At 41.1% G+C, this 24,681-nt stretch overlaps 2 protein-coding genes across 2 annotated transcripts; both read left to right on the top strand.

The window, feature by feature from the left end:
* The first annotated feature begins 9,151 nt into the window (after nt 1-9,151).
* Nucleotides 9,152-14,588, top strand: LOC543328 (phosphoenolpyruvate carboxylase 2). The gene is made up of 10 exons (XM_044532543.1): nt 9,152-9,481; nt 10,455-10,846; nt 10,929-11,013; nt 11,155-11,377; nt 11,569-11,672; nt 11,753-11,840; nt 11,999-12,153; nt 12,260-13,258; nt 13,598-13,984; nt 14,101-14,588. The coding sequence occupies exons 1-10, from the start codon at nt 9,293-9,295 to the stop codon at nt 14,395-14,397; spliced, it is 2,919 nt and encodes a 972-aa protein (XP_044388478.1). The 5' UTR covers nt 9,152-9,292; the 3' UTR covers nt 14,398-14,588.
* Nucleotides 14,589-17,092: 2,504 nt separating this feature from the next.
* Nucleotides 17,093-20,337, top strand: LOC123111694 (ubiquitin-conjugating enzyme E2 36). The gene is made up of 8 exons (XM_044532542.1): nt 17,093-17,279; nt 17,379-17,406; nt 17,683-17,769; nt 18,584-18,642; nt 19,043-19,084; nt 19,159-19,232; nt 19,817-19,914; nt 19,991-20,337. Exons 1-8 carry the CDS (start codon nt 17,244-17,246, stop codon nt 20,026-20,028), a joined length of 462 nt encoding a protein of 153 aa, XP_044388477.1. The 5' UTR covers nt 17,093-17,243; the 3' UTR covers nt 20,029-20,337.
* The last annotated feature ends 4,344 nt before the right edge of the window (nt 20,338-24,681 follow it).

The following is a 24,681-nucleotide window of genomic DNA, read 5'->3' as shown; positions in this document are numbered from 1 at the left end:
CTTGGTTAAGGTGCTCATACCACGCACGTGAGGCTTGTTTAAGGCCATAGAGTGCCTTATCGAGCTTGTATACATCGAACCCTGGAGGTTGTTTGACATATACCAACTCATTAAGAGGACCATTGAGAAATGAACTCTTCACATCCATTTGTCGCAACTTGAAGTTATGATGGGATGCATATGCAACCAACATGTGAATAGATTCAAGGCGAGCAACGGGAGGAAAGGTTTCACCATAGTCGATACCCTCAACTTGGGAGTAGCCTTGAGCTACCAATCTTGCCTTATTTCGAATGACAACACCATTTGCATCTTTCTTGTTTTTTAATATCCATTTTGGTTCCGATGACATTATGGTTCTCCTTTGGCCTTGGCACCAACTGCCACACCTTGTTGCGCTCGAAGTTGTTGACTTCATCATGCATGGCTTATAGACAATACAAGAAACAAATGCATGATGCTCACAAAAGTTTGTTAATTGTCTACGAGTAGTTACCCCTTTTCTTAGGCTTCCAAGGACATTGCAAAGTAGGATGCGTATGAGCGAACTTTCTCTCAAGCTTACGTACTAGCATAACAATAGCATTAACATAACAATTTATCTTTTAAGGATAGGCCCTTCACTTGATGGCAAAGTTCTAGTACAAGTAAAAAAATCCTGGATAACATTTTTTCCGATAATGTTTCCACTACCAAAGAGAAAATGTTTTGTTTTCCAAATTACGCGAGGCTCATCATTTTGCAATTCATTATCAGGAGGATCATTATCAAGGTCAAGCAACTTAGGTTCTTCCTCATAAGTCTTGCTAGGACTATCCTTACTACCACTTCCAACGATAATAAATTCAGGCATGATAGCAACTTCAAGCAAGATAGCACACAAGATATTTTTGGTATTTTTTTTATTTTTTAACGAGACTGATAAAGGCAAAATAAAAGCAAGTAAAAATTATAACAAGTAAATGATAATGTGTATGAAGGGACCTTGAGTTATTTGCTAAAATCTCCTTGGCAACGGCGCTAGAAATTCTTCTTGCTACTTGTGAAATGCATTGGGATTTCCCTGAAGAGGAAGGTGAAGTAGTATAGTAGCGGAAAGTATTTCCCTCAGTAAAGAACCAAGGTTTATTGAACCAATAGGAACTTCATATTAATGACCTTTAGCAGTACCTACACACACAAGAGCAAATACTTGCACCCAACGCGGGCAAGAGGGTTGTCAATCCCCTTGTCCTCGTTAATTGCAAGGATCAAATCTGATAGTAGGAGATATATAAATTGCTAAATAAAATAAAAGTAAATAAATTATAGCAAGGTATTTAGGGTTTTAGCAATATGGTTTGAACGAACCTGGGGGGCATAGCTTTCACTAGAGGCAACTCTCTCATAAGCATAACGAGACGGTAGGTGAAGAAATTATGGTTGGGCAATAGATAGAATAGCACATAGTTATGATGTCATTCATGGCATGATTAGTACATATGCATTACGTTCATGACAAGTAGACATACATCCATCTGCATCTACTACTATTACTCCAGCCCTCGACCGCTATCCAGCATGCATCTTAAGGTATTAAGTTCATAAAAAATAGAGTAATGCTTGGATCATGATGACTTAATGTAGACAAAATAAGATCAACTAATATGATTGAACCACGTCGTTCTATCCTCAGTAGCAATAATACAAATATGTGCCTTGCGTTCCCTTCTGTCACGAGGTGAGGACACCACAAGATTGAACCTACTACTATGCACCACTTCCACTGAAGATCTAATCATTAACTTGGACAAAGATAACTCATATATCAGAAAGCATTACATAGCTATAACAATCACACATAATAAAGTTCAGAATATAACTCAATTACTTTCAATATATAATCTGATCATAAACCCACAATTCATCGGATCCCAAGAAACACACCACGTAAAAGGATTACATTGGGATGTTGCAAATGCTTGTTTATCAAGTTATGTGCAGAAACATAAACTTTTATGTCTGGTGTATGAATTTTCATTCTGTACTGGAACATGATCAAGTGCTGAAATTTCTACACATTATTGAACTACAAATTTTCTGTAGTGACTTAATTTTCAGAATTTTCAGAGTTACAGAAGTGTGGTAATAAATTATATCTTTATGTATTGTTCTATTTTTTGCATATTCTGTTTTGTTTGCTTGTTTTAAAGTTTCCATGGCACATATTGGGGGATATAAATTGTGGAAATGATAGGATTCAATAGACATTAATTGGGAATCATTACGAATCTTATATTGATAGTACACAAGTGAATGATTTGATTATGTTATACTAACCTATCTCATGAGTTTCTGTTAAGTTTTGAGTAAATGAAGTTTTCATGTTTTGGGTGAGTTTGAGATATGAGAAAAGAGGGAAGCTAAGCTGGGATCCCAGGCCCCAAGGTAATCTAAGGAGACCAAGCGTCTAAGCTTGGGGATGCCCCGGATGGCATCCCCTCTTTCATCTTCAAAACTATCAATACATCTTACTTAGAGCTATATTTTAATTGTTCACATGATATGTGTTTGCTTGGAGCATAATTTTATTTACTTTCATTTTGTTTGCTGGTCTTTACATTCATTGATTCCTGATCATACCTATTATGAAAGACACACATTCATCTTATTTTTATAGAATGCTCATTTGTTTTTCACTTATATCTATTTGTGCCGAGGCAATTGCTCTTATACTTCACTTATTTTTGATTAAGCATGATGATATGTTAGAGAAAATATTAGTTCTCTCTTGATTCAAAATTATATCTCTGGATAGGAAGTGGTAATTTGCATGAATTATATGGTTGGTCCAGAAATAATAGATATATAACGGTGGTATAGTAAAAAAAACTTGCATGAAATAGTAGATCATTGGGTAAGATAAGTTTGATTCCTTGCAATAGTTTTGCAATATTGAGGTAGTAATATGTGGTTGTGTTGGTAAATAATTAAAAGCTTAGTATGAATATTGGTGTTAAGGTTTGTGAGTCCTTATGCATGAAAGTGGTAGCCGCGAGCATTAGCGAGGAAGTTGGAGTATGAGTTGTCTTAGATTGACAATCCGTGTGCGTTCGGATCGGGGGTGCACGATGGTTAACTCCTACCAACCTCCCCCCTAGGGGCATGCAAGTTATGGTTTGCTTCAAGGGTTATTAAAACTTTTGTAATAAGTATTTGAGTTCTTTATGATTAATGTGAGTCTTTGGTCTATAAGCACTTCCATCTATCCATATTTTGCTGGCCTCTTTGGTACCGTGTACTACCCACTCTCACCTCGAGACATCGTGCAAACTTTTTTGGTGCATCCAACTCGGTGACATGATACGCTCTCTCACACATAAGCCTCATTTTAATTTTATCCTTCCTCAAAACAACCACCATACCTACCTACTACCTCTGTCCTGGTTTATTGGTCCTCATTGTATTCAGTGCCAAATTTTGACCAAATATTTGACTAACAAGATGTAAGTTATATGTAACAAAAATAATATCATTCAAAAGTATTCAATACGAATCTAACAACATAATTTTTTGTGACATGCATTAACGTTTGGCTAGTCAAATCTATGGTCAAAATTTGGCACAAAATACAAAGGGGACCAATAAACCTGGACGGAGGTAGTATTATGGTATTTCCATAGCCATTCCGAGATATATTGTCATGCAACTTCCATTCTTACTATTCATCATATGACTCAAGCATTCATTGTCGTTTTTCTTGCATGATAATATAGAGCTGACATAATATTTGTGGCAAAGACACCATTCATCATTGTGATACATGTTATGCTAGATCATTACACATCCTGGTACACTGCTAGAGGCATTCATATGTAGTCATCACTATTCATATTTGGAGTTGTAAGTAAAATAAAGTGTGATACATTATTAGGTTCCTCCCTACCTGTGAGGATAAAAAAGAGAGGCCAAAAAGAGCCCACCAAAAAATGAGAGCAAAAGAGAGAGGGGGCACACTACTATCCTTTACCACACTTGTGCTTCAAAGTAGCATCGTGTATTTCATATAGAGAGTCTTCATGATTTTAATTTTCATATGCTAGTGGGATTTTCACATTATTAGAACTTGACGCACATATTCCGATGATGAGCTTTCTCAAAATGCTCGAGGTCTTCATGAACAAATAAGTTGGATGCACACCCACTTAGATGCATATAGAGAGCTTTCATACACTTGAAGCTCTAGTGCATCCGTTGTATGGCAGTCCCTACTCCTCACATTAACATCGACTGTATGTAAAGCCTCTCCATTGCCTAACGATCAAGCCACATTGATGTGAGACTTTCTTATACCTTTTTGTCTTCCGAAATAAACCCCTATCATCATTCTCTATACCATCCAAAGTGCTAAGACCATGGATCATGCTCAAGTATTGCGTGAGAGTTGAAAAAGTTGAAGCGAGAAAAGTATGATTTAATTTCTTAGTTTGGCATCGTGGTTGTTCATGACTTGATATCTTTATGCTAGGAAGACCAAGCATGCCATGCTTATCATGATTAAGTGTGTAGAGATCATGTTCTTTAGAATTTTTATTTTCAAAGGCAATAACTGTTTACTTGCATGCTTATGTATTGTTATTTTCATGTCAAATTGGTAGACTATTGCCTTGAATCATTCGTATCTCAATTTCACACCAGGATTACACAATTTGATTAACATGTTAGGTAGCATTCAACATCGAAAATTCTTTTGTTTATCATTTATCTACTCAAAGACGAGCAAGAAATAAGCTTGGGGATGCTGATACGTCTCAAGCATACCTATAATTTTTTATTATTAAATGCTATTATATTATCACTTTTGTATGCTTTTTATATCATTTTGTATTATTTTTTGGACTAACTTATTAATTTAGTGTCCAGTGACAGTTCCTATCTTTTGCTTGTTTTTTGGTTTCGTACAAAAACAATATCTAGTAAGGTCCAAATACGATGCCAATTTTTGACGATTTTTCTAGAGTATAAAAGACCCTAGTAGCTTTGGGATACCAAGAGAGGACCCAACAGCTAGCTACAAGTGCAGGTGTGCGGACAGGGGGTGGGCACGCCAGCTGGGCTTGTTGGCCCATGTCTGCTCTATTTGACCTAATTCCTACGCCTATAAATTCCATAATTCCCGAAACCCTCATAGAGAGAGACGAGAGAATTTATCGCCGCTCTGCCAGAGGGGGAAGCCACCACTGGAAGCCTCTTCATCAACCTTGCTGCCTCCATGATGATGTGTGAGTAGTTCCTTTAGGACCTAGGAGTCCATAGTATTAGCTAGATAACTTCCTCTCTCTCTCTCTCCCTCTCCCTCTCTCCCTCTCTCTCTGATCTTCAATACAATGATCTCCTTTGAGATCAATCCGATGCGATTCTTATGGTGTGTTTGTTGGGATCCGATGATTTGTGGATTTGTGATCATATTGTTCATTGAATATACTTGAATAGTTTGAATTTTCTTTGTTGTATGATTGAGTAGCTATGTATGCTTCCTGAGTTATTTGTCTTCTCTGGCCAAGATAGATGGGTAGTTCTTTAGAGAGGAGTGGTGCATAGTAGTGGGTTCAAACTCACCGTGATCTATACCTCGATGACAGAACGAGGAGAAGGCACGTGGTGTGTTGTTGCTACTAAGGATAAAACGACGGGGATTGATCTTATTGCTAAGTTTCTTTCTGTCTACATCATGACATCTTGCTTATTGTGTTACTCTGTTTTTCATAAAACATAATACCTTGAGATGCATGCTGGATAGCGGTTTCGGGGTGGAGTAATAGTAGTAGATGCAGTTGGATTACGATCTACTTGACATGGACGTGATGCTTATACAAGATTATGCCATGAATGATCATAGTTATGAATGTTGCTTATCTGCCAATTGCCCAACAGTAATTTGTTTACCATGTCGTTACCTACTTTCGAAAGATAAGTCACTAGTGAACCTATGGCCCCGGGTCCATTCTCTATTAATACTTGTGTTGCTCTATTGGTCTTCTACTATTTTGCCGTTTTGCTATACCACTATCTCACTATTTGCTTTTAACCTTGCAACTAGCAAGGCAAGTTGATTGACAACCCCCTTGCCAAGTTGGGTGCAAGAATTTCTTTTGTTTATGTACATGTGTTGTTTATCTTGCTAGCGTGTAGACTCCCACTGGTTCGATTAAACCTTGGTTCTTAACCGAGGGAAATATTTTCGCTGTTGTGTTACATCATTGTTTCTCTTCGGGGAAATCCAACAACTTCTACAAGAGTAGCATGCCACCCCTACCAACCAAGGCGTGGTGCAAGGAGACGAACGATGATGGCGAGGGGGAAGGGTGACATGGCTAGGGCTGTGGGTTGTGGTCACGAGGGGTCTACCAAGAAATGATCATATATCAAAAAGTTTATAGTTTGATATAACATTAGTATACTTTTTGTCCACTCATAAAGATTGGAGTCGTTAACCATCCTTCACACATCTCCCATCCTTTCTTCTCCAAATTCCGACACACGAATGCATGAAAACCAACAAACAATAGACCCCTCGTGACCCCCCCATTGCGCGTTCCTCTGTCACCTGATCACCGTCTCGTGCCATCTTCCACCAGTAACATCATCTGGACCAACTACCAAAACTCATCTAAGCTAGCATGCAGGGTTCTTCAGTAGATCAAATTCCACCTTGTTTTATGTGGTTCCGTGGCGGGGCACCTTGCTAGTTAGTTGTAGAAGTGCGAGTAGTTACTTAACGCAACTAACCATGTTCATAAAATTAAATATAAAGGTTGCCTTGAAAAAATATTGGTTAACAAATGAATTATTAACCTGAGTCGCTTTTGTCTTAATTACATTACCTAATATCACCCATTACATCTCGTTTCTATGTACCAAATTTTAATCTCCATGTTCCCTAAAAAATTGTAGTTTAATACAACATTAATATATTTGTCTACTTATAAAGATTGGAGTTGGTAGTTATGCCTTCACTCATCTCTCAGTATTTTCTTGTCGACTTTCTCCACTAACATCATTCAGACCAACTACTAAAACTCACCTAAGCTAGCGCGCAAGGTTCTTGAGTAAATCAAATTTCACCTTATTTCGCATGGTTCTGTGGCGGGGCACCATGCTAGCTAGTTGCAAAAGTACGGGTTATTACTTGATGCAACTAACCATGTCCATCAAATTAAATGTAAAGGTTGCCTTGAAAAATTGTTGGTTAACTAATAATTTATTAGCCTTGGTTGCTTTTTTCTTGATTATTTTACCTAATATCGCCTATTACATCTTGTTTCTATGTTTGAATTTTTAATCTCCATGTTTTCCTCAAAACATTTATAGATTGATATGACATTAGTATATTTATCTACTCATAAAGATTGGAGTCGGTAGTTATCCCTTCACTCATCTCTTAGTCTTTCTTCTCCAAACTCTAACACGTAAATGCATGAAAACCAACAAACAACAAACCCCTCGTGCCCCACCCCCATTGTGCGTTTCTCCGTCTCTGATCACCTTTTCGTGCCGTCTTCCACCACTAACAACATTCAGACCAACTGCCAAAACTCATATAAGTTAGCGTGCAAGGCTCTCGAGTAAATCAAATTCCACCTTGTTTCATGTGATTCCGTGGCGGAGCACCTTGCTAGTTAGTGGCAAAAGTATTAGTTATTACTTGACGCAACTAACCCTGTCCATCAAATTAAATGTAAAGGTCACCTTGAAAATTTGTTGGTTAACTAATAAATTGTTAACCTTAGTTGCTTTTGTCTTGCTTATATTACCTAATATTGCTCATTACATCTTGTTTCTATGTTTCAATTTTTTATCTCCATGTTTGCCTCAAAAAGTTTATAGATTGATATGACATTACTATATTTATCTACTCATAAAGATTGGAGTCACTAGTTATCCCTTCACTCATCTCTCACTCTTTCTTCTCCAAACTTTGACACGTTAATGCATGAAAACCAACAAACAAAAAACACCTTGTGCCCCACCACCATTGTGTGTTTCCCCATCACCCGATCACCTTTTCGTGTCGTCTTCCACCACTAACAACATTTTGATCAACTGCCAAAACTCATCTAAGTTAGCGTGCAAGGCTCTCGAGTAAATCAATTTCCATCTTGTTTCATGTGATTCCGTGGCGGGGCACCTTGCTAGTTGGTTGCAAAAGTATGAGTTATTACTTGACTGAACTATCCATGTCCATGAAGTTAAATGTAAAGGTCGGATTGAAAAAAAGTTGGTTAACCAAGAAATTATTAACCCTAGTTGGTATTTTCTTAATTAATTGTATTACCTAATATCACCAATTACATCTTGTTTATATGTTTCGAATTATATTCTCCATGTTTCGCTCACGGGGGCCTCCTCTCGATTATTGAGTACATTTTTCATAAGATATATGATGTCAACACATATGGCACTTGTGCGGGTTGCAAGTACAACATATATAGATGAAAAACAGATACAATTATGAAGAGACTTGGATCTATTGTAATAGTACTCCCTCCGTAAAAATGTGAAGAGACCATATACAAAATTTTAAGAATACATATACTATGAATAAAAAATTAACATATGGGTTCTAAATAGTACTCCCTCTGTAAAAACGTCCTACATTTGTTACAGGGAGAGTACATCTTTTGGTGACCTTCGTATCCAACCATTCAACTGGACCAGATCGAACAAATGTACTCCATCTGATTCATATTAAAATGAGTATGGCTAGGTCTCAGTCGACCAAGATTTAATCAAGTCTCAATCAAGTGACATATCATACAAGTGAGAAAAAGGAAAAACAGAAAAGAAAATTTTGCACGGATCTTAATGTAGGATCAACTGAGACTTAGAAAGAATGTACTAAAATTTAGTGATGAGATATTATTTTCATGTATAAAATATAATAATTATCTCATGATCTTGAGGGCTGAGGACGGTGGAATCAGGACCGTCCACGTGGACATGTGGATGCTCCCACCATAATCCGTAAACTAATCCCAGTCCCGATCGAAATCCAAATCACGAACACTACCACTTGGACACAAATTAATTTGATTTACAGAGATCTCTCGAGTCCCGGTGAACCGCGGCGGCACTCCGTCCCCCTGCCATCCGCCTTCTATAAATAGGCAGCAGCTGGAGTCACGACCTCCTCAGTCCCCGGCCACAACCACATCCTCCCCCCAATCTCGCTCCCTCCCTACCACGCTGGTCCCTGCGAGGCGGCGCGGCGAGCGCGAGCAGTCGGGTCGGGTCCGGTCAAAGCGAGGCGGCGATGGCGTCGTCGGCGCCGGGCGGCGGCAGCGGGAAGATCGAGCGGCTGTCGTCGATCGACGCGCAGCTGCGCCTGCTCGTCCCGGCCAAGGTGTCCGAGGACGACAAGCTCATTGAGTACGACGCGCTCCTCCTCGACCGCTTCCTCGACGTCCTGCAGGGCCTCCACGGCGACGATCTCAGGGAGATGGTAACTTTTTTTTTCTTTTACACTGTTCGATCTCGCACCGGATCCGAGCTGTCCCATCACCCATGTGCTACTGCTGCGCTGTTCCCATTGATTCCTCTGAACTTTACATGTGGCGCTTCGGGGTTCGAGTGGAGTTTTCAGCTCAGTGTTTACGGAGCGGGGTTGACTTTCGGTTAAGTCTCGATGTCGGTAGATTTGTGCGTAATCTGGTGTTGTTAAGTGGGAGTTTGGACGATTGCCCAGCTGCTCAGTTTTCCTGCCACAAACAATTTTTTTTCGCAGCTAATCTATATTCCATTGTGGTCTTGATTTTGGGAGCACTGCTTTAATTAGTCGAGCTGGGTTACTAATTGAATCTCAAATCGTGTCAGTCAAGCCTGACTTCGTCCGTGGAACTTGCCTTGCTATCATGAGTGCTGGATCTTGTGTTGGTCACATACGGGAGACCAAATAACTGACTTAGTAGTTGTGTTAACTAAAGTAAATCATGTTAACTGACTTGGATCTACTGAAATTATGAAAAATAGATGACAGTGTTATCTCTTAGTCTAGGAATATACTAGTTGGGTTAAACTGTCGAGACAACGGATAGCTGACTTCTTAGGAGAACCGGCATGGAAGTGCTGATCAGATTTATATGTTTGGAAGTGCAGTTTCCAAGTGACATTGTCCATTGCTTGTAGGCTACTGTTCTTCCATCCTGTTTACCTTACCTAAACAAAGCCCGAGTCCACACAACATATGGCGTTTCCAGAGAACCAAACTAGGGGAAAAAAGGTTCTTGAAACGACTATGCCTTGACTTTTGTTGACTTGGTGGCCTCACAACCTGTTACGTAGGCATATAAACAATTAGGTTGCTGGCCGGCCTGATAATTTTTTGTTCCCTTGCTTGTCGATTGATTAAGAAGACATCCTATCTCTTATGTTGATTGATGGACATGCATAACTGAATTATTATTTTCACTAAACAGGTTCAAGAATGCTATGAGGTGGCTGCTGAATATGAAACAAAGCATGACCTGGAAAAGCTTGATGAACTCGGAGAGATGATAACAAGTTTGGATCCTGGCGATTCTATTGTGATCGCCAAAGCTTTTTCACACATGCTTAACTTGGCCAATTTGGCTGAGGAAGTGCAGATCGCATACAGGAGGAGGGTCAAGCTCAAGAAGGGAGACTTTGCTGATGAAAATTCAGCAATCACAGAATCTGACATCGAGGAAACTCTTAAGAGGCTTGTTTTTGACATGAAGAAGTCCCCTGCTGAGGTCTTTGATGCCCTCAAGAATCAGACTGTTGATCTGGTTTTGACTGCACATCCAACACAATCTGTAAGGAGGTCACTGCTTCAGAAGCATTCGAGGTTAGTTAGCCAGACATTGTGATGATAGTTGTCATGATACAATTTCTATGTATTAATCCTGATTTCAATGACTTTATATCAGGATCCGGAACTGTTTGGTTCAGTTATACTCAAAGGATATCACTCCAGATGACAAGCAGGAGCTTGATGAGGCTCTCCAGAGAGAGGTGCTTACTGCTATCCTTATGTTGATTTTCATGCTGCTGCTAAGGCACATTGTTAACGTGGCAATGCAGTCACAGTAGCCTTACAACATCATTACCGTTGAGATCACTTTCTTACACTTAACCTAAAATCCTCCTTTTTAGATCCAAGCTGCCTTTAGAACTGATGAGATCCGAAGGACTCAGCCCACTCCCCAAGATGAGATGCGTGCTGGTATGAGCTACTTCCATGAGACAATATGGAAGGGTGTTCCAAAGTTTTTGCGCCGTGTTGATACGGCATTGAAGAACATTGGGATCAATGAGCGTGTTCCTTATAATGCTCCTCTTATCCAGTTCTCTTCTTGGATGGGTGGAGATCGTGACGGTGAGTGGAATCTCTGTCCCTCGTGATACTGTGCAGCGTACATCTATGATATATTTACAGTCACTGAGCTTTTACCTAGGTGGTGTCTATTAGATGCTACATTTTCTGTATCTGGTCATATCATGGTACTACATAGAACTATGGATAAAGGCAACTATTTATCTAAACTTGTAGTACCTTTACAAATACAGGAAATCCAAGAGTGACACCAGAAGTTACAAGGGACGTCTGCTTGCTCGCCAGAATGATGGCAGCTAATTTGTATTGTGCACAGATTGAGGATCTCATGTTTGAGGTAGAAATTGATTTATTACTTTTAAGTAAGTTCACATATATTTGGTCATTAGAAGTTGATAAAACTTCAAACTATTCCAGTTGTCTATGTGGCGTTGCAACGATGAGCTACGCTCGCGAGCTGATGAGCTGCACCAATCTTCTAAGAAGGACGCTAAGCATTACATAGGTACACATCAGTACCAGTTTTTTTAATGTAAAATAGTAGGTCAGACCCCTGCAAGAGCTTTAAAAAGGCAGTAACAGCTTCTAGGCAAGAAATTTCACATAACATATGCCTTTTTTTATTCTACTTATTAATTTGTGATGTTCATATCTGATATTTAGAGTTCTGGAAGAAGGTTCCTCCAAATGAGCCATATCGGGTAATACTGGGTGATGTTAGGGATAATCTTTACAACACGCGTGAGCGATCACGTGAGTTGTTATCCAGTGGACATTCTGACATACCTGAGGAAGCTACTCTGACAAATCTTGAGCAGGTTGAGTAATGTCTATGAAATATAATTGCAACTATACAGTTTTTCTTCAATGGTACTATGTTTGGTAGAGAAATTGTCTTTAATATATGCCAGTCTTCTCTTGCAGCTGTTGGAGCCCTTGGAGCTCTGTTACAGGTCGCTGTGTGCTTGTGGTGACCGTGTTATTGCTGATGGAACCCTTCTTGATTTCTTGCGCCAAGTCTCTACCTTTGGACTTTCCCTCGTGAAGCTTGACATCAGGCAAGAGTCTGACAGGCACACTGATGCTCTTGATGCAATCACCTCATACCTGGGAATAGGATCTTATCGTGAGTGGTCTGAGGAACGCCGTCAAGAATGGCTGTTGTCTGAACTCAATGGGAAGCGCCCATTATTTGGTGCAGACCTTCCCATGACAGAGGAAGTTGCTGATGTTATGGGCGCGTTTCAGGTTATCGCTGAGCTGCCCGGTGACAATTTTGGAGCATATGTCATTTCAATGGCAACATCTCCTTCAGATGTTCTTGCTGTGGAGCTCCTCCAACGTGAGTGCCATATCAAGACACCACTTCGAGTTGTCCCCCTGTTTGAGAAGTTGGCCGATCTCGAGGCTGCCCCAGCAGCACTGGCCAGACTCTTCTCAATAGATTGGTACAGAGAGAGGATCAATGGCAAGCAGGAGGTCATGATTGGGTATTCAGACTCAGGCAAGGATGCAGGCCGTCTCTCAGCAGCTTGGCAGATGTACAAGGCTCAGGAGGACCTCGTCAAGGTCGCTAAGCAATTTGGAGTGAAATTGACGATGTTCCATGGACGAGGTGGGACTGTTGGAAGGGGCGGTGGCCCTACTCACCTTGCCATCTTGTCTCAGCCACCGGACACGATCAATGGATCACTCCGGGTCACTGTTCAGGGTGAAGTTATTGAGCAGAGCTTTGGGGAGGAACACTTGTGCTTCAGGACGCTCCAGCGTTTCACAGCTGCTACTCTTGAGCATGGGATGCGTCCACCCATTTCACCAAAGCCAGAGTGGCGAGCTCTTCTCGATGAGATGGCTGTGGTGGCAACTGAAGAATATCGGTCAATCGTCTTCCAAGAACCACGCTTCGTCGAGTATTTCCGCCTTGTAAGTTGCTCTTATTGACTATCAGGCTAGGAAAAATATTAACTGCTTGAATAAACTTTTCAATATATTGCAAACCTGGACCTGTTAGTGAGCTTAAGTTCATGCAATGATCTGAAGTGGAAATCTATATAATGAAAAATAATTTCAAAATAATGAATTGTGACAGCACTTAGGTACCTTCTTTTGCAACTGTAATAGTATGACAGACTCTGAAGCCAATGTTATATTGGCCACTCAGGCTATTGCAGTAGTAAGATTTAAACAAAAGAAAAACAAACCTTGGTGCCTTTCAGGTTGAACCTTCAGTCAAATAATTTCTTTGATGCTTGTGTTTGACAGGCAACACCAGAGACAGAGTATGGCAGGATGAATATAGGAAGCAGGCCGTCCAAGAGAAAGCCCAGTGGTGGCATTGAATCACTCCGTGCAATCCCATGGATCTTTGCATGGACGCAGACACGGTTCCACCTCCCGGTCTGGCTGGGCTTTGGTGGCGCCTTCAAGCATATCCTAAAGAAGGACATCAGGAACTTCCACATGCTCCAGGAGATGTACAACGAGTGGCCATTCTTCAGGGTCACCATCGATCTTGTTGAGATGGTGTTCGCCAAGGGTAATCCTGGCATTGCTGCCTTGTATGACAGGCTCCTAGTTTCAGAGGGGCTACAGCCACTGGGTGAGAAGCTGAGGGCCAACTATGAGGAGACCCAGAAGCTGCTTCTTCAGGTGTGTTTACTAAAACGCAGAACACTTGTACTACTTCGTTCAATATCAATGCCAGCAGTCTTCTAAACCAGTTGTTAAAATATTACTAACAATAAAACTGGATTTCTTGGTTTCAGGTTGCTGGGCACAAGGATCTTCTTGAAGGTGATCCCTACCTGAAGCAGCGGCTCCGCCTCCGTGACGCGTACATCACCACCATGAATGTCTGCCAAGCATACACATTGAAGAGGATCCGTGACCCAGACTACCACGTCGCATTGCGCCCCCATCTGTCCAAGGAGGTGATGGACACGAGCAAGCCGGCTGCTGAGCTCGTGACGCTGAACCCGGCGAGTGAGTACGCGCCGGGGCTGGAGGATACCCTCATCTTGACCATGAAGGGCATTGCTGCCGGTCTGCAGAACACCGGTTAGGGCAAGGGGAGATGCCGGATTATCTTCTTTTTGTACCTTGATGAGATATTTTCCTTTTATCGAGGGCTGTTGACCTTGCTTGTATCTCAGCGGATGTTGCTGCATCTGCCCCTCTACCCAGTGAGGAATAATGTCATTTCGCAAGTAGTATAACATTTATAAATAAAGGCAAACAATGATAATTTCTAATCTCTTTGTTAGTCGTACTTGGAACACTTAACAATGTACTCCATCCGTCCGAAAAAGCTTGTCCTTCAAATGGATGTATTTAGCACCAAGTTACATCCATTTGAGGGACAAATTTTTTCGGACGAAGGGAGTACTGGATTGGGCATTTATGTGGTGTCCAGTGCGCTGAATATTAGAATTAATTCTTGCTTGTGGTGCCTTCGCTTAAATCAGTGTATGTCACTGCTTACCTGTTGCGGTTGAAATTGCAGCTTTTATGTTTTCTACATTGAAATCACAGCTTTTATGTCTTCTATTTAGAAGGCCTGCAATAAAATGTGCTTTCTAGGAATTTCCTGCTTTATATACATCTAATCGCCAATCGGTTATTGAATGAGCTGGATTGCAGTGGGAAGAGGAGATGGAGAAAAACCCTCTAAGGAAAAAAAAAAGAATGAAAAGAGAGGGAAAGAAGCCCCCTGTCTTATTCTTATAGGAGAATGAGGAGGCTCGAACCCAGGCCGGCGACAACAACCTTTGTGCTGTCCATCGCTCCACCCAGAAGAGCTCCTCTGAAAAGCCTCTCAGCATTTTGTTGCGAAACCCACATAGTTACATCATTCAGTTCACATGTAAGGAAAAACGTAGGTGGATCACCATCCCACCAATACATCGAAGATGACCATGATGTTGGTTGATCGCTGGAGCTATGTTGTTCTTTTGCCATATTTTGGAAGTTGATTGATTAGATGTTGCATGCCTATGTCATGCCACTAAGATGTTGCATGCCTATGTCATGCCACTAAGTTGATTGATTAGATGTTGCATTTTGTTTTTGTTCTTTGTTTTGTTAATGAAATCAATATGCCCACACGTTGGTTGTGTAACATTTGTTGGAATGCCAATGAATCTTATCAAAAAAATCCATTAGAGTAAAAACCCAGCCTCCAATTGGCTCTACATGCTAAATATTAGATGTTGCATGCCTATGTCATGCCACTAAGTTGATTGATTAGATGTTGCATTCTGTTTTTGTTCTTTGTTTTGTTAATGAAATCAATATGCCCACACATTGGGTGGGTAACATTTGTTGGAATGCCAATGAATCTTATTAAAAAAATCCAGTAGAGTAAAAACCCAGCCTCCAATTGGCTCTACATGATTTTTCAGGCTGAGCAATGAAAAAGCACCTTTCAAACATGGAGAAGCATGTTATCTTCAAATTCAATTTCTATTGTCCTAATATTTAGCACCACATCAAACATAATTTTATAAATTTGTTACATCAACTCTAAAGTAAACAACATGGTAAAAGAAGTTTAATTATCCTCGCAAAAAAAAGAACTCTTTAACTTAATACTATCAATGCATATAGAGATTAGTAAGGTTTGTTAATTAAAATAATATTATCAAATGAGGAACATTCATAATTTTAAAAATCATCATTTTATATTCATATAAATAACTAATATGAAACAATTTATATCTACAATACCAAATATATATAATATTAAACTATATCTTATGATGAAGCTAATGATATATGTTTGACATTCTAGATGTAAATATTTTTCTCTACAAATTCGGTCGAAGTTTATGAGGTTTGACTTTTCAAAAATTTGTATGCACTACATTATGGAACGGAGGGAGTATCTTCAACTTTATGAATCGATTATTTTCATCTTATGAAGGAAAAAATCAATCTATAGCTTCACTCCAAGCAAGAGGAGTAAAAACCCAATCCCGAATGAGCTCTACATGTTTTTTCTGGTTGAGCCATGAAAAAGCACATTTCAAACATGGAAGAGCGGGTTATCTTCAAATTCAATTTTTATTGTATTAATATTTAGCATAACATCAAACATAGTTCTATAAATTTGCTACATCATCTCTAAAGTAAACAACATATAAAAGAAGTGTAGTCAAACTCTTAATTTAGTATCCTAGCAAAAAATATATCTTAACTTAGTACTTTTTTTTAAACACAGTACATATACGGACGCTCATACATACACACATACACTCATCCCTATGAATGCATATACACACACGCTAACCCTATGAGCACCCCTCGAGAACGCACAACGCTGGAAGGTCTGAAATAAATTCAAAAAAAAAGTGTCCTCCTAACTTAGTACTACCGGTGTATAGAAAGATTAGCAAGCTTTGTTAATTAAAACAGCATTATCAAATTTCCATGAGAAACATTCATAATTTTGAAAATCATCATTTTATATTCATATCAAGAACTAGAGTCAAAGTAGCGTCTTGAAGACTGTCTATATTTTGGATGAATCGGTTTGCTGGATATATTTAATCACTTTTTCTATCGGTTTTGCTGGTTTGAGTGTTGGTTGCAAGTGTCAAGATTTGACATCGCTAAAAATCGTTTGTGAAGACATCAACATTACTAATTTAGGTTGCAAATCAGTTAAAAAAAAGGTAGCAAATGAAAAAGAGCCTAAAACATTCTCAAAATAAAATAAAATAATACAGCCTAAATCCTATCTCTCCGCACTAGCCTCATAAAAACCGCAAACAGCAGGGACTAAACTGCATACCCCGAAGATCATTGTTCGCTGACGCCGCCTCCTTGGTCTTTCCTCTCCTCCCTTCCCCTCCGCCGCGATCGACCCCAAGAGCACGAAACCCTAGCCCTAGCCCAACCCATCTTCTCCATGGCCAACAGCAACCTCCCCCGCCGCATCATCAAGGTAACTAACCCTTCCGTGTGCTCTCGTTCCGTCTCCCCCAGTTTTCCCGCTCCTTTCCGTGCAATTTTGGTGATTTTCGGTGGGTGTTGCTTCCTGCAGGAGACGCAGCGGCTGCTCAGCGAGCCAGGTGAGATCTGAGATGATTCTACTCAGGAGTAGATGCTATTTTAGGAGTTTGTTTTCGCCTATTTTCGCTCTGAATTAGTTATAGTAATCTCCAGTTAGCTTCAGTAGATCCTCTAATCTCTCGTTTGTTTATTTTGGTTAATTAATACTAGAGCTTCAGTTATTTCTCTAACTGTGAAGAGTCGGTCCCTACTTTAGCTGTTCCTTAAATTTGTAAAAACAATCGTTGGATGGTCTGTTGAGGATCCCGGGCACTGCCCTTGTTATGTTCTTGCAGCTCCTGGCATCAGTGCTTCACCATCAGAGGAGAACATGCGCTACTTCAATGTCATGATCCTTGGCCCAACTCAGTCGCCATATGAAGGTGTTAAATTTTTTCCTTCTGTTCTTCTGTTCTGTACTTTAGTTGCCTTTGGCATTAACTGCAGGGTTGGCAATGCAGTGCTCTAATTGGCTGTCGAAATGGTAGATCAACTTTAGGATCTGATCAACTGTACTAAGAAAATTTATCGCAGTATGTGGATTCTTATAGTGATTTGTAGCTGTTGGACATGATCAAGGATAATTTGAGCACTAAATTTTTTAGAGCAAAGTGATGCCATATTTAAGAAACAAAGCAGCCATATTTGTTGCGTGCCACAACTAAGAGAAATAGCATATATATAGTATAACCTTGCTGTGCCAGCACACATGGTCTAGCACAATTCATAGGAATTTCGGCGCAATGCAAGCAGCATTTTTTTGTTTAGTTATTGAACGCTCTTGTTTCTGCAAAATTCATGGAAGCATCATTTATTTCCTGAAATATAAGTATCTGGAAACTGGAGAGGGTTATATTTTCTGCTGGTATCACATAGACAGCATCATCTTCCTGAGATGTATAGCTTTCCAACTCCTGACTCCTAAATAGGCTTGCAATTAAGTCGCTGTTTTTCCCCATATGTGGGAATGCTTGAATGTCCTGGATGCTCCCTGTTATCTTAGTAGTACTTCAATTCTCAACACAAACTTCTGATATGGTTCATTTTGTCATGTGATGATTACTGCATCCTCTTTACCTCCACTAATGCATTCCTAGCTCCTAAGTTATTACGATTAACTCATGTTCAATGTTGGCTATTTCAAACATGTAAATGCAATATGCTCTCTTGTTAACTGTTAGTTTGGTTACTTGTCAGGAGGAGTATTCAAACTTGAGTTGTTTTTACCTGAAGAATATCCAATGGCTCCGCCAAAGGTGTTTCATTGTTGCTTTATTTCAAGTATCTCAGTGCTATGACTTTGTTGGTTTGTAATTTTGTTGATGTTTTTTCCAAGCTTCATGTAGACAAGTTCTTATGTGCACCCAATTCATATGGAGCTCATATGTGTAGCTAAGATTCTGTCGCAGCTTAACAAATAAATAGTGGAATCATATGAATAAATGTTGGATATCATCATATGATTCTTCTAATGATCTCGATGATTCCTGATGAGTTTGAGGAAGATGTATTCATCATCATATTTAGTGTTGAGAGGACTTAGATTTGTCTCGTTATTTTGTTAAGATTTCAGATTGAGTGGTTACATTGATTTAAGGTCTACATGATCTATACATTTTTTTGTGACTGAAGTTTTGATTTGATCACTGTAAACAGGTTCGCTTTCTCACAAAAATTTACCATCCAAACATTGACAAGGTAAGTTCGTTATATTCTGACCCCTTATATACATTAAAAGTTATATTATTTTTCTTAATACGTACATTATACAGCTTGGGAGGATATGCCTTGATATCTTAAAGGACAAGTGGAGTCCTGCCCTTCAGATCCGAACAGTTCTTTTGAGGTGAATGTTCCTGCTACAGTAGTTTTTTTGTTGATATATGCGATGACATTCTGTTGTACTCCACATTTGGTGTGTTTTGTTCATAAAGAAGTCGATACTTCTATAGAAACCATCTATCAGCTCCACTGGACTAAATAGCATTTCTAGGTTCCTGAAATAGTTTCGTGAAATGGATATTAGAAATGGGACATTAGTTCTACATTAAATAGTTTTTGTAGCACTTTGCAAATGTTTCACACTAAAAAGCCAGGCATATCATATGGGATGCATACAGTCATTATGCAAAGACCCTGGAAGAAATGAAAGATTTTGATAAAGTTGATGACACTAAATGTACAGTACAATGGAGCTCCTGGCACTGCCACCACAACCACCAGTAAACTGGTGGCAGAACTGATATGTGTTGCTGTAACTAGAATATGCATAGAAGGAGTATGTGATGTGGGTCCTTCAGCACCTTACCACTGCTGGTGTTTACTTGGAAATATTTGCTGAAACATAACCAGAAAGTTCAAACGAGTTGAGCAGAACAAATCAATCTTAGCTGAACATCTCATTCCTTTCCACTTGATGTTTATTTTCAGCATTCAAGCACTCCTCAGCGCTCCAAATCCTGACGATCCGCTTGCTGACAATGTGGCAAAGCACTGGAAGGCCAACGAGACAGAAGCTGTGGAAACAGGTGATGATCTTGTTGCATTTGTAGCCGCAAAATATAGCTGTTTTTTCTCAAGCAATGCCGGTTTCATATTGTGCAGCCAAAGAGTGGACCCGTGTCTACGCTAATGATGCATGAGCTCTGCATGCTATGACTGATTGCTCAGTAGTCTTGGCAAGGTGAGGTGAAATAGACTATCAAGTGGTTTAAAATGGAGGTCCAGCTGATGAACTAGTGAAATGTGAAGTTTCCTCCTTGCATCGCGTGTACCGGGTGTGATGCATATTATTACCCTAGTTGGGATGCGAAGGACCCATGTGCGTGTATATTTCGTTGAGTGTTGTACCGTAATAAACATCCTGAAGTCATGTGTGCCTTTTCTTGCTCTACATTAACTTCTTGGCCTTTCCTGGTTTGTTTTTATCAAGTGTTTGAGAATTTGTTGTACGTTCTGCATGTGTGTATCTTTGTTGTGAGCGAGAGAATAGTTGTGTGGTAGTAGTTTCTAGATAGAGGTTTTACATTGCGATACCATGGAACGGATACATGAAAGAACAAAGCCTACATGTGGTGGTCTAGTAGTCTACTTTTTCCTCGAGTAATATGTAGAGCTGCGGCATAGAGCGGTGGTCAGTTCATTCTTTTTTTTTTCTGGGGGGTTGTTTTCCAGGAGCAATGCTAGAACTAACGTCAGTTTTTATGTGAATGAAATCAGTTTGTTTAGGATTAGCGGGTGAGGCCCACCCCGGTTAAATTTGTGTGTGTGTGTGTGTGTGTGTGTGTGTGTGTGTGTGTGTGTGTGGAGGTATTGGTGGTGGCGGTTGACGTGCTGCCAGCATCGTAACGGAGTGGTAGGATGTCGGAAAACAGAGACAATTTTTCTCGAGTACTCTGGCTCTTTGTCAGAGCGTGGAACTTCCTTGTCAGTTGCCATTCCTTGTTCCTTGTCCAGTCTTGGTCCATTGAGTAGCTGTGCACCATCGTGTTGAGTGCATTATGGTTTTGGTCATTAGTTACAACTACATGATGGGTGTAGAGATGTTGGCCTGAGCAGCGTCTTCTTCAGCAGCCTGTTGTGTTGGTGTTGGGTGTCCTTGAAAAGTGTATGTGCGCGGCTGTGTTTCTTGGAGTTGTGGAGCACCAATCTTGATCCATCTAAACCTACAAGGAGGCTGAGCGACCACCCTCCACGAATGGATCTTCTGAGACGTTGGATGTGTTGCTCCTTTATACCACGCTGTTGATTTTACGAGGACAATGACTAGTGGGCTCGTCCTGTGATACTATTGGTTAGGTCAGTCTTTTTGGGGTGCGTGGAGGCCCTCTCCTGATGCGCCGCGTGTGCGTCACGCTGTCTGAGCGTGCGGCAGCCCGTGGATGATTTTTTTTTTGAAAAGCGGGGTTCGCCCCAGCCTCTGCATTTGAACGATGCATACGGCCAATATTATTAATAAGCAAAAGGTCCAACAAAAGTCTTCAAGTCTCGACCAAAGAAATACAAAAAAGGCTCACGACGAGCTAAGCAGTAATAAAAAAGGCCACAACCGGCTGGCATAAAAAGATATGAGCACTACAATGCCTATCTTATTACATAATCGTCATCCAAACCGGTTGAAAATATCCTGTGCTACCGTCTGGCATCGGGTAGACCCAGTAACCAAACGCTCCCTGGCCTCCGTCGGACCAGTAACCAAACGCTCCCTGGCCTTCGTAGGAATAAGTAGCGACCACATACGGATCCAGTGGATGGATTATTTTGCTACGTGGGCGCCCATTTCTTTCACTGCAGGTGGGCTATGTTCGGCCTAGTCCCACTCGCCCGTCACCTATCTCACTGTTTTGACCTTCTCAGCAAACCTTAGCAGAAAATGAACTCCTTCGAAAACTATTTCACGATATGACCTTTTTGGCGTTTCTGCTCTATTTAGAAACGCCGAACTAGCCCGCGTTGCCCCTCTTAATAGATAAGTGACAATAAAAACAACTTGCTGCAAACGCCACATCCTTTGGCATTTCATACTTCTTTTTTTTTTGAAAGATCCAGCTTGGCTGGCTTCAATTGATTTAGAAGGGATCATATGGAAAACAATCGTTGATCAAGTGATCAAAGGGGGCAAACAGAGCAAAATGAGAGGAAGAGAAAAGAAAATCGAGGGGGCCGCACCACGGCCCCGGCCCTGTCCTAGTGTTTTATCTCACAACACGATCCCCAAACGGGGGCTATATAGCTTTGGCTCCGGCCAGGCGCCATTGCTCCATTGTACGTCGTATTGCTTCAATAACATCATGTGAGATTGCTTTCTTTTATGATCATGGTTTTTGCGCCCCTTCTTTCTTCTCTGCCTGTCGCTGCAAGCATAGCCTTGACCACCGAAGGCGTGCAAACACGGTTCTCTTGTGGAGCTGAGAGCGATGCACAACCTTTCCACGTTGCCACCTCGTTCCAGATTGCGCGCGAGAAGGTGCAGTTCCAGAAGAGGTGGGTAGAGGACTCCAGGTTTCTCAAGCAGAGGTGACAGAAGTAAGAGTTAGGCCATCCTCGACGTTGCAATCTACCGTTGCACCACACTCTGTTCCAATGCAGCAGCCACGAGAAGATCTTGATCTTGCCAGCGGCCCAAGCCTTCCAAATAGAAGCTTTCATGTCTTTGTTGAGCAGGTTATTGAACTGGATATTGTAGGCTGAGCTCGTTGAATAGATTCCCTTGCTATTTCTTGTCCAAACAATAGCGTCTTCCTACTGTTCGCTCACCAGTCATCCGTGCTCCCTGATTCTGCGCGCCAACATCACCACTTCTTGAGCTATATCCTCCCACCTCCCATTACCGAGGCTGCGGATCCAGTTGTCATCCCGTAAAGCTTTCGAGACGGTCTTGTTCTCCCTCAGGATCGTTTGAACAACGTAGGGAAGGATAAGCATGACGGCTCCTAGCCCAGCCAGCTACATGTCCAGAATTTTGCCGCCTTGCCGTCCCCGATGGTGATCCTCGTGGCCCGAGCGAAAAGCGCCATGTCAAAGTTGTCACATGGGATTGGGAATGCTTTCCATGGTCGGGTTGGCTGCATCCATTGAAGTTAGAGCCATATGAGACGCAAAGCCCTGCCGAAAAGTTGCAGGTCCTGAATTTCCAGCCCTCCCTTTGCTAGGGGAGAGAAAACTGTCTGTTAGTTGATTTTGCACTTGCCACTGGTCAGCTCTTCTTCTTGAGCCCAAAGGAATCGCCTTCTGGTCTCGTCGATATCCTTCAAAAGCTTCTTTGGTGGCCGCAGCATCGTCAACGCAAAGGTTGTTATGGCTGAGAGTATGTTGCGGACTAGAACTCTTCTTCCGGCCATATTCATTAGCCTGTTGATACGTCTCCAACGTATCGACTTTTTCTCACGCTTTTCCTCTTGTTTTGGACTCTAACTTGCATGATTTGAATGAAACTAACCCCGGACTGACGCTGTTTTTAGTAGAACTACCATGTTGTTGTTTTTGTGCAGAATAAAAGTTCTCGGAATGGAACGGAACTTTGCGATGATTTTTTATATCAATAATAAGAATTTCTGGAGCCAAGACCTGTAGGAGAGGGGCACCTGGGTGGGCACAACCCACCAGGGCGCACCCCCTCTCTTGGCGCGCCTAGGTGGGTTGTACCCACCTAGTGGCCCCGCCGCCGACCCCCCTGATACTATAAAATCACATATTTCCAGAAAAAATAGGGAGAAAGAATTATCGTGATTCACGAGACAGAGCCGCCGCCAAGCCCTGTTCTTCCTCAGGAGGGCAGATCTAGAGTCCGTTTGGGTCTCCGGAGAGGGGGATCTTCGTTCTTTGTCCTCACCAACCCATCTCCATCGCAAATTCCATGATGCTCCCCACTAGGAGTGAGTAATTCCTTCGTAGGCTCGCTGGTCGGTTAGGAGTTGGATGAGATTCATCATGTAATCGAGTTATTTTTGTTAGCGCATGATCCCTAGTATCCACTATGTTCTTAGCTTGATGTTGCTATGACTTTGCTATGCTTAATGCTTGTCACTTTGGGCCCGGGTGCCATGAACTCAGATCTGAACCGTTTATGAATTCATAATTATATCCATGTTTTAGATCCGATGCAAGTTATAGTCACCTACTAGGGTTATGATCCGTCAACCCCGGAGTGACAACAACCGGGCCCACTCTCGGTGATGACTGTAGTTTGAGGAGTTCATGTATTCACTATGTGTTAATGCTTTGTTCCGGTTCTCTATTAAAAGGAGGCCTTAATATCCCTTAGTTTCCAATATGGACCCCGCTGCCACGGGAGGGTAGGACAAAAGATGTCATGCAAGTTCTTTTAATAAAGCACGTATGACTATTTACGGAATACATGCCTACATTATATCGATGAACTAGAGCTAGTGCCGTATCGCCCTAGTTTATAACTGTCACATGATGAATATCATCCAACAAGTCACCGATTCAATGCCTACGAATTTATCTTATATTGTTTCTGCTAAGTTACTACTGTTGCTACTGCTATCGTTACTGCTACAATATCACTGCTATCACTGTTACTGTTACCGTTGCTGTTGTCACTACCATCAAAACTATCAAACTACTCTGCTACTGATCACTTTGCTGCAGATAATTAATCTCCAGGTGTGGTTGAATTGACAACTCAGATGCTAATACCTTCAAATATTCTTTGGCTCCCCTCGTGTCGAATCTATAAATCTGGGTTAAATACTTACCCTCGAAAACTGTTTCCATCCCCTATACTTGTGGGTTATCAAGACCTTTTTCTGGCGCCGTTGCCGGGGAGCATA

Source organism: Triticum aestivum, chromosome 5B (assembly GCF_018294505.1).
Source record: "Triticum aestivum cultivar Chinese Spring chromosome 5B, IWGSC CS RefSeq v2.1, whole genome shotgun sequence".
In the NCBI taxonomy this organism is placed as follows: domain Eukaryota; kingdom Viridiplantae; phylum Streptophyta; class Magnoliopsida; order Poales; family Poaceae; genus Triticum; species Triticum aestivum.
The sequence above is the reverse complement of the archived record's forward strand: the minus strand, read 5'-3'. Positions and strand labels throughout refer to the sequence as shown.

Excerpts from the sequence above, each read along its gene's own strand:
- LOC543328 (XM_044532543.1), top strand. The coding sequence starts at position 9,293 with ATGGCGTCGTCGGCGCCGGGCGGCGGCAGCGGGAAGATCGAGCGGCTG. Across the intron at positions 10,847-10,928 it reads CTGCTTCAGAAGCATTCGAG|GATCCGGAACTGTTTGGTTC; the intron begins GTTAGTTAGCCA and ends ACTTTATATCAG. Across the intron at positions 11,014-11,154 it reads ATGAGGCTCTCCAGAGAGAG|ATCCAAGCTGCCTTTAGAAC; the intron begins GTGCTTACTGCT and ends CCTCCTTTTTAG.
- LOC123111694 (XM_044532542.1), top strand. The coding sequence starts at position 17,244 with ATGGCCAACAGCAACCTCCCCCGCCGCATCATCAAG. Across the intron at positions 18,643-19,042 it reads ATCCAATGGCTCCGCCAAAG|GTTCGCTTTCTCACAAAAAT; the intron begins GTGTTTCATTGT and ends CACTGTAAACAG. Across the intron at positions 19,915-19,990 it reads GACAGAAGCTGTGGAAACAG|CCAAAGAGTGGACCCGTGTC; the intron begins GTGATGATCTTG and ends CATATTGTGCAG.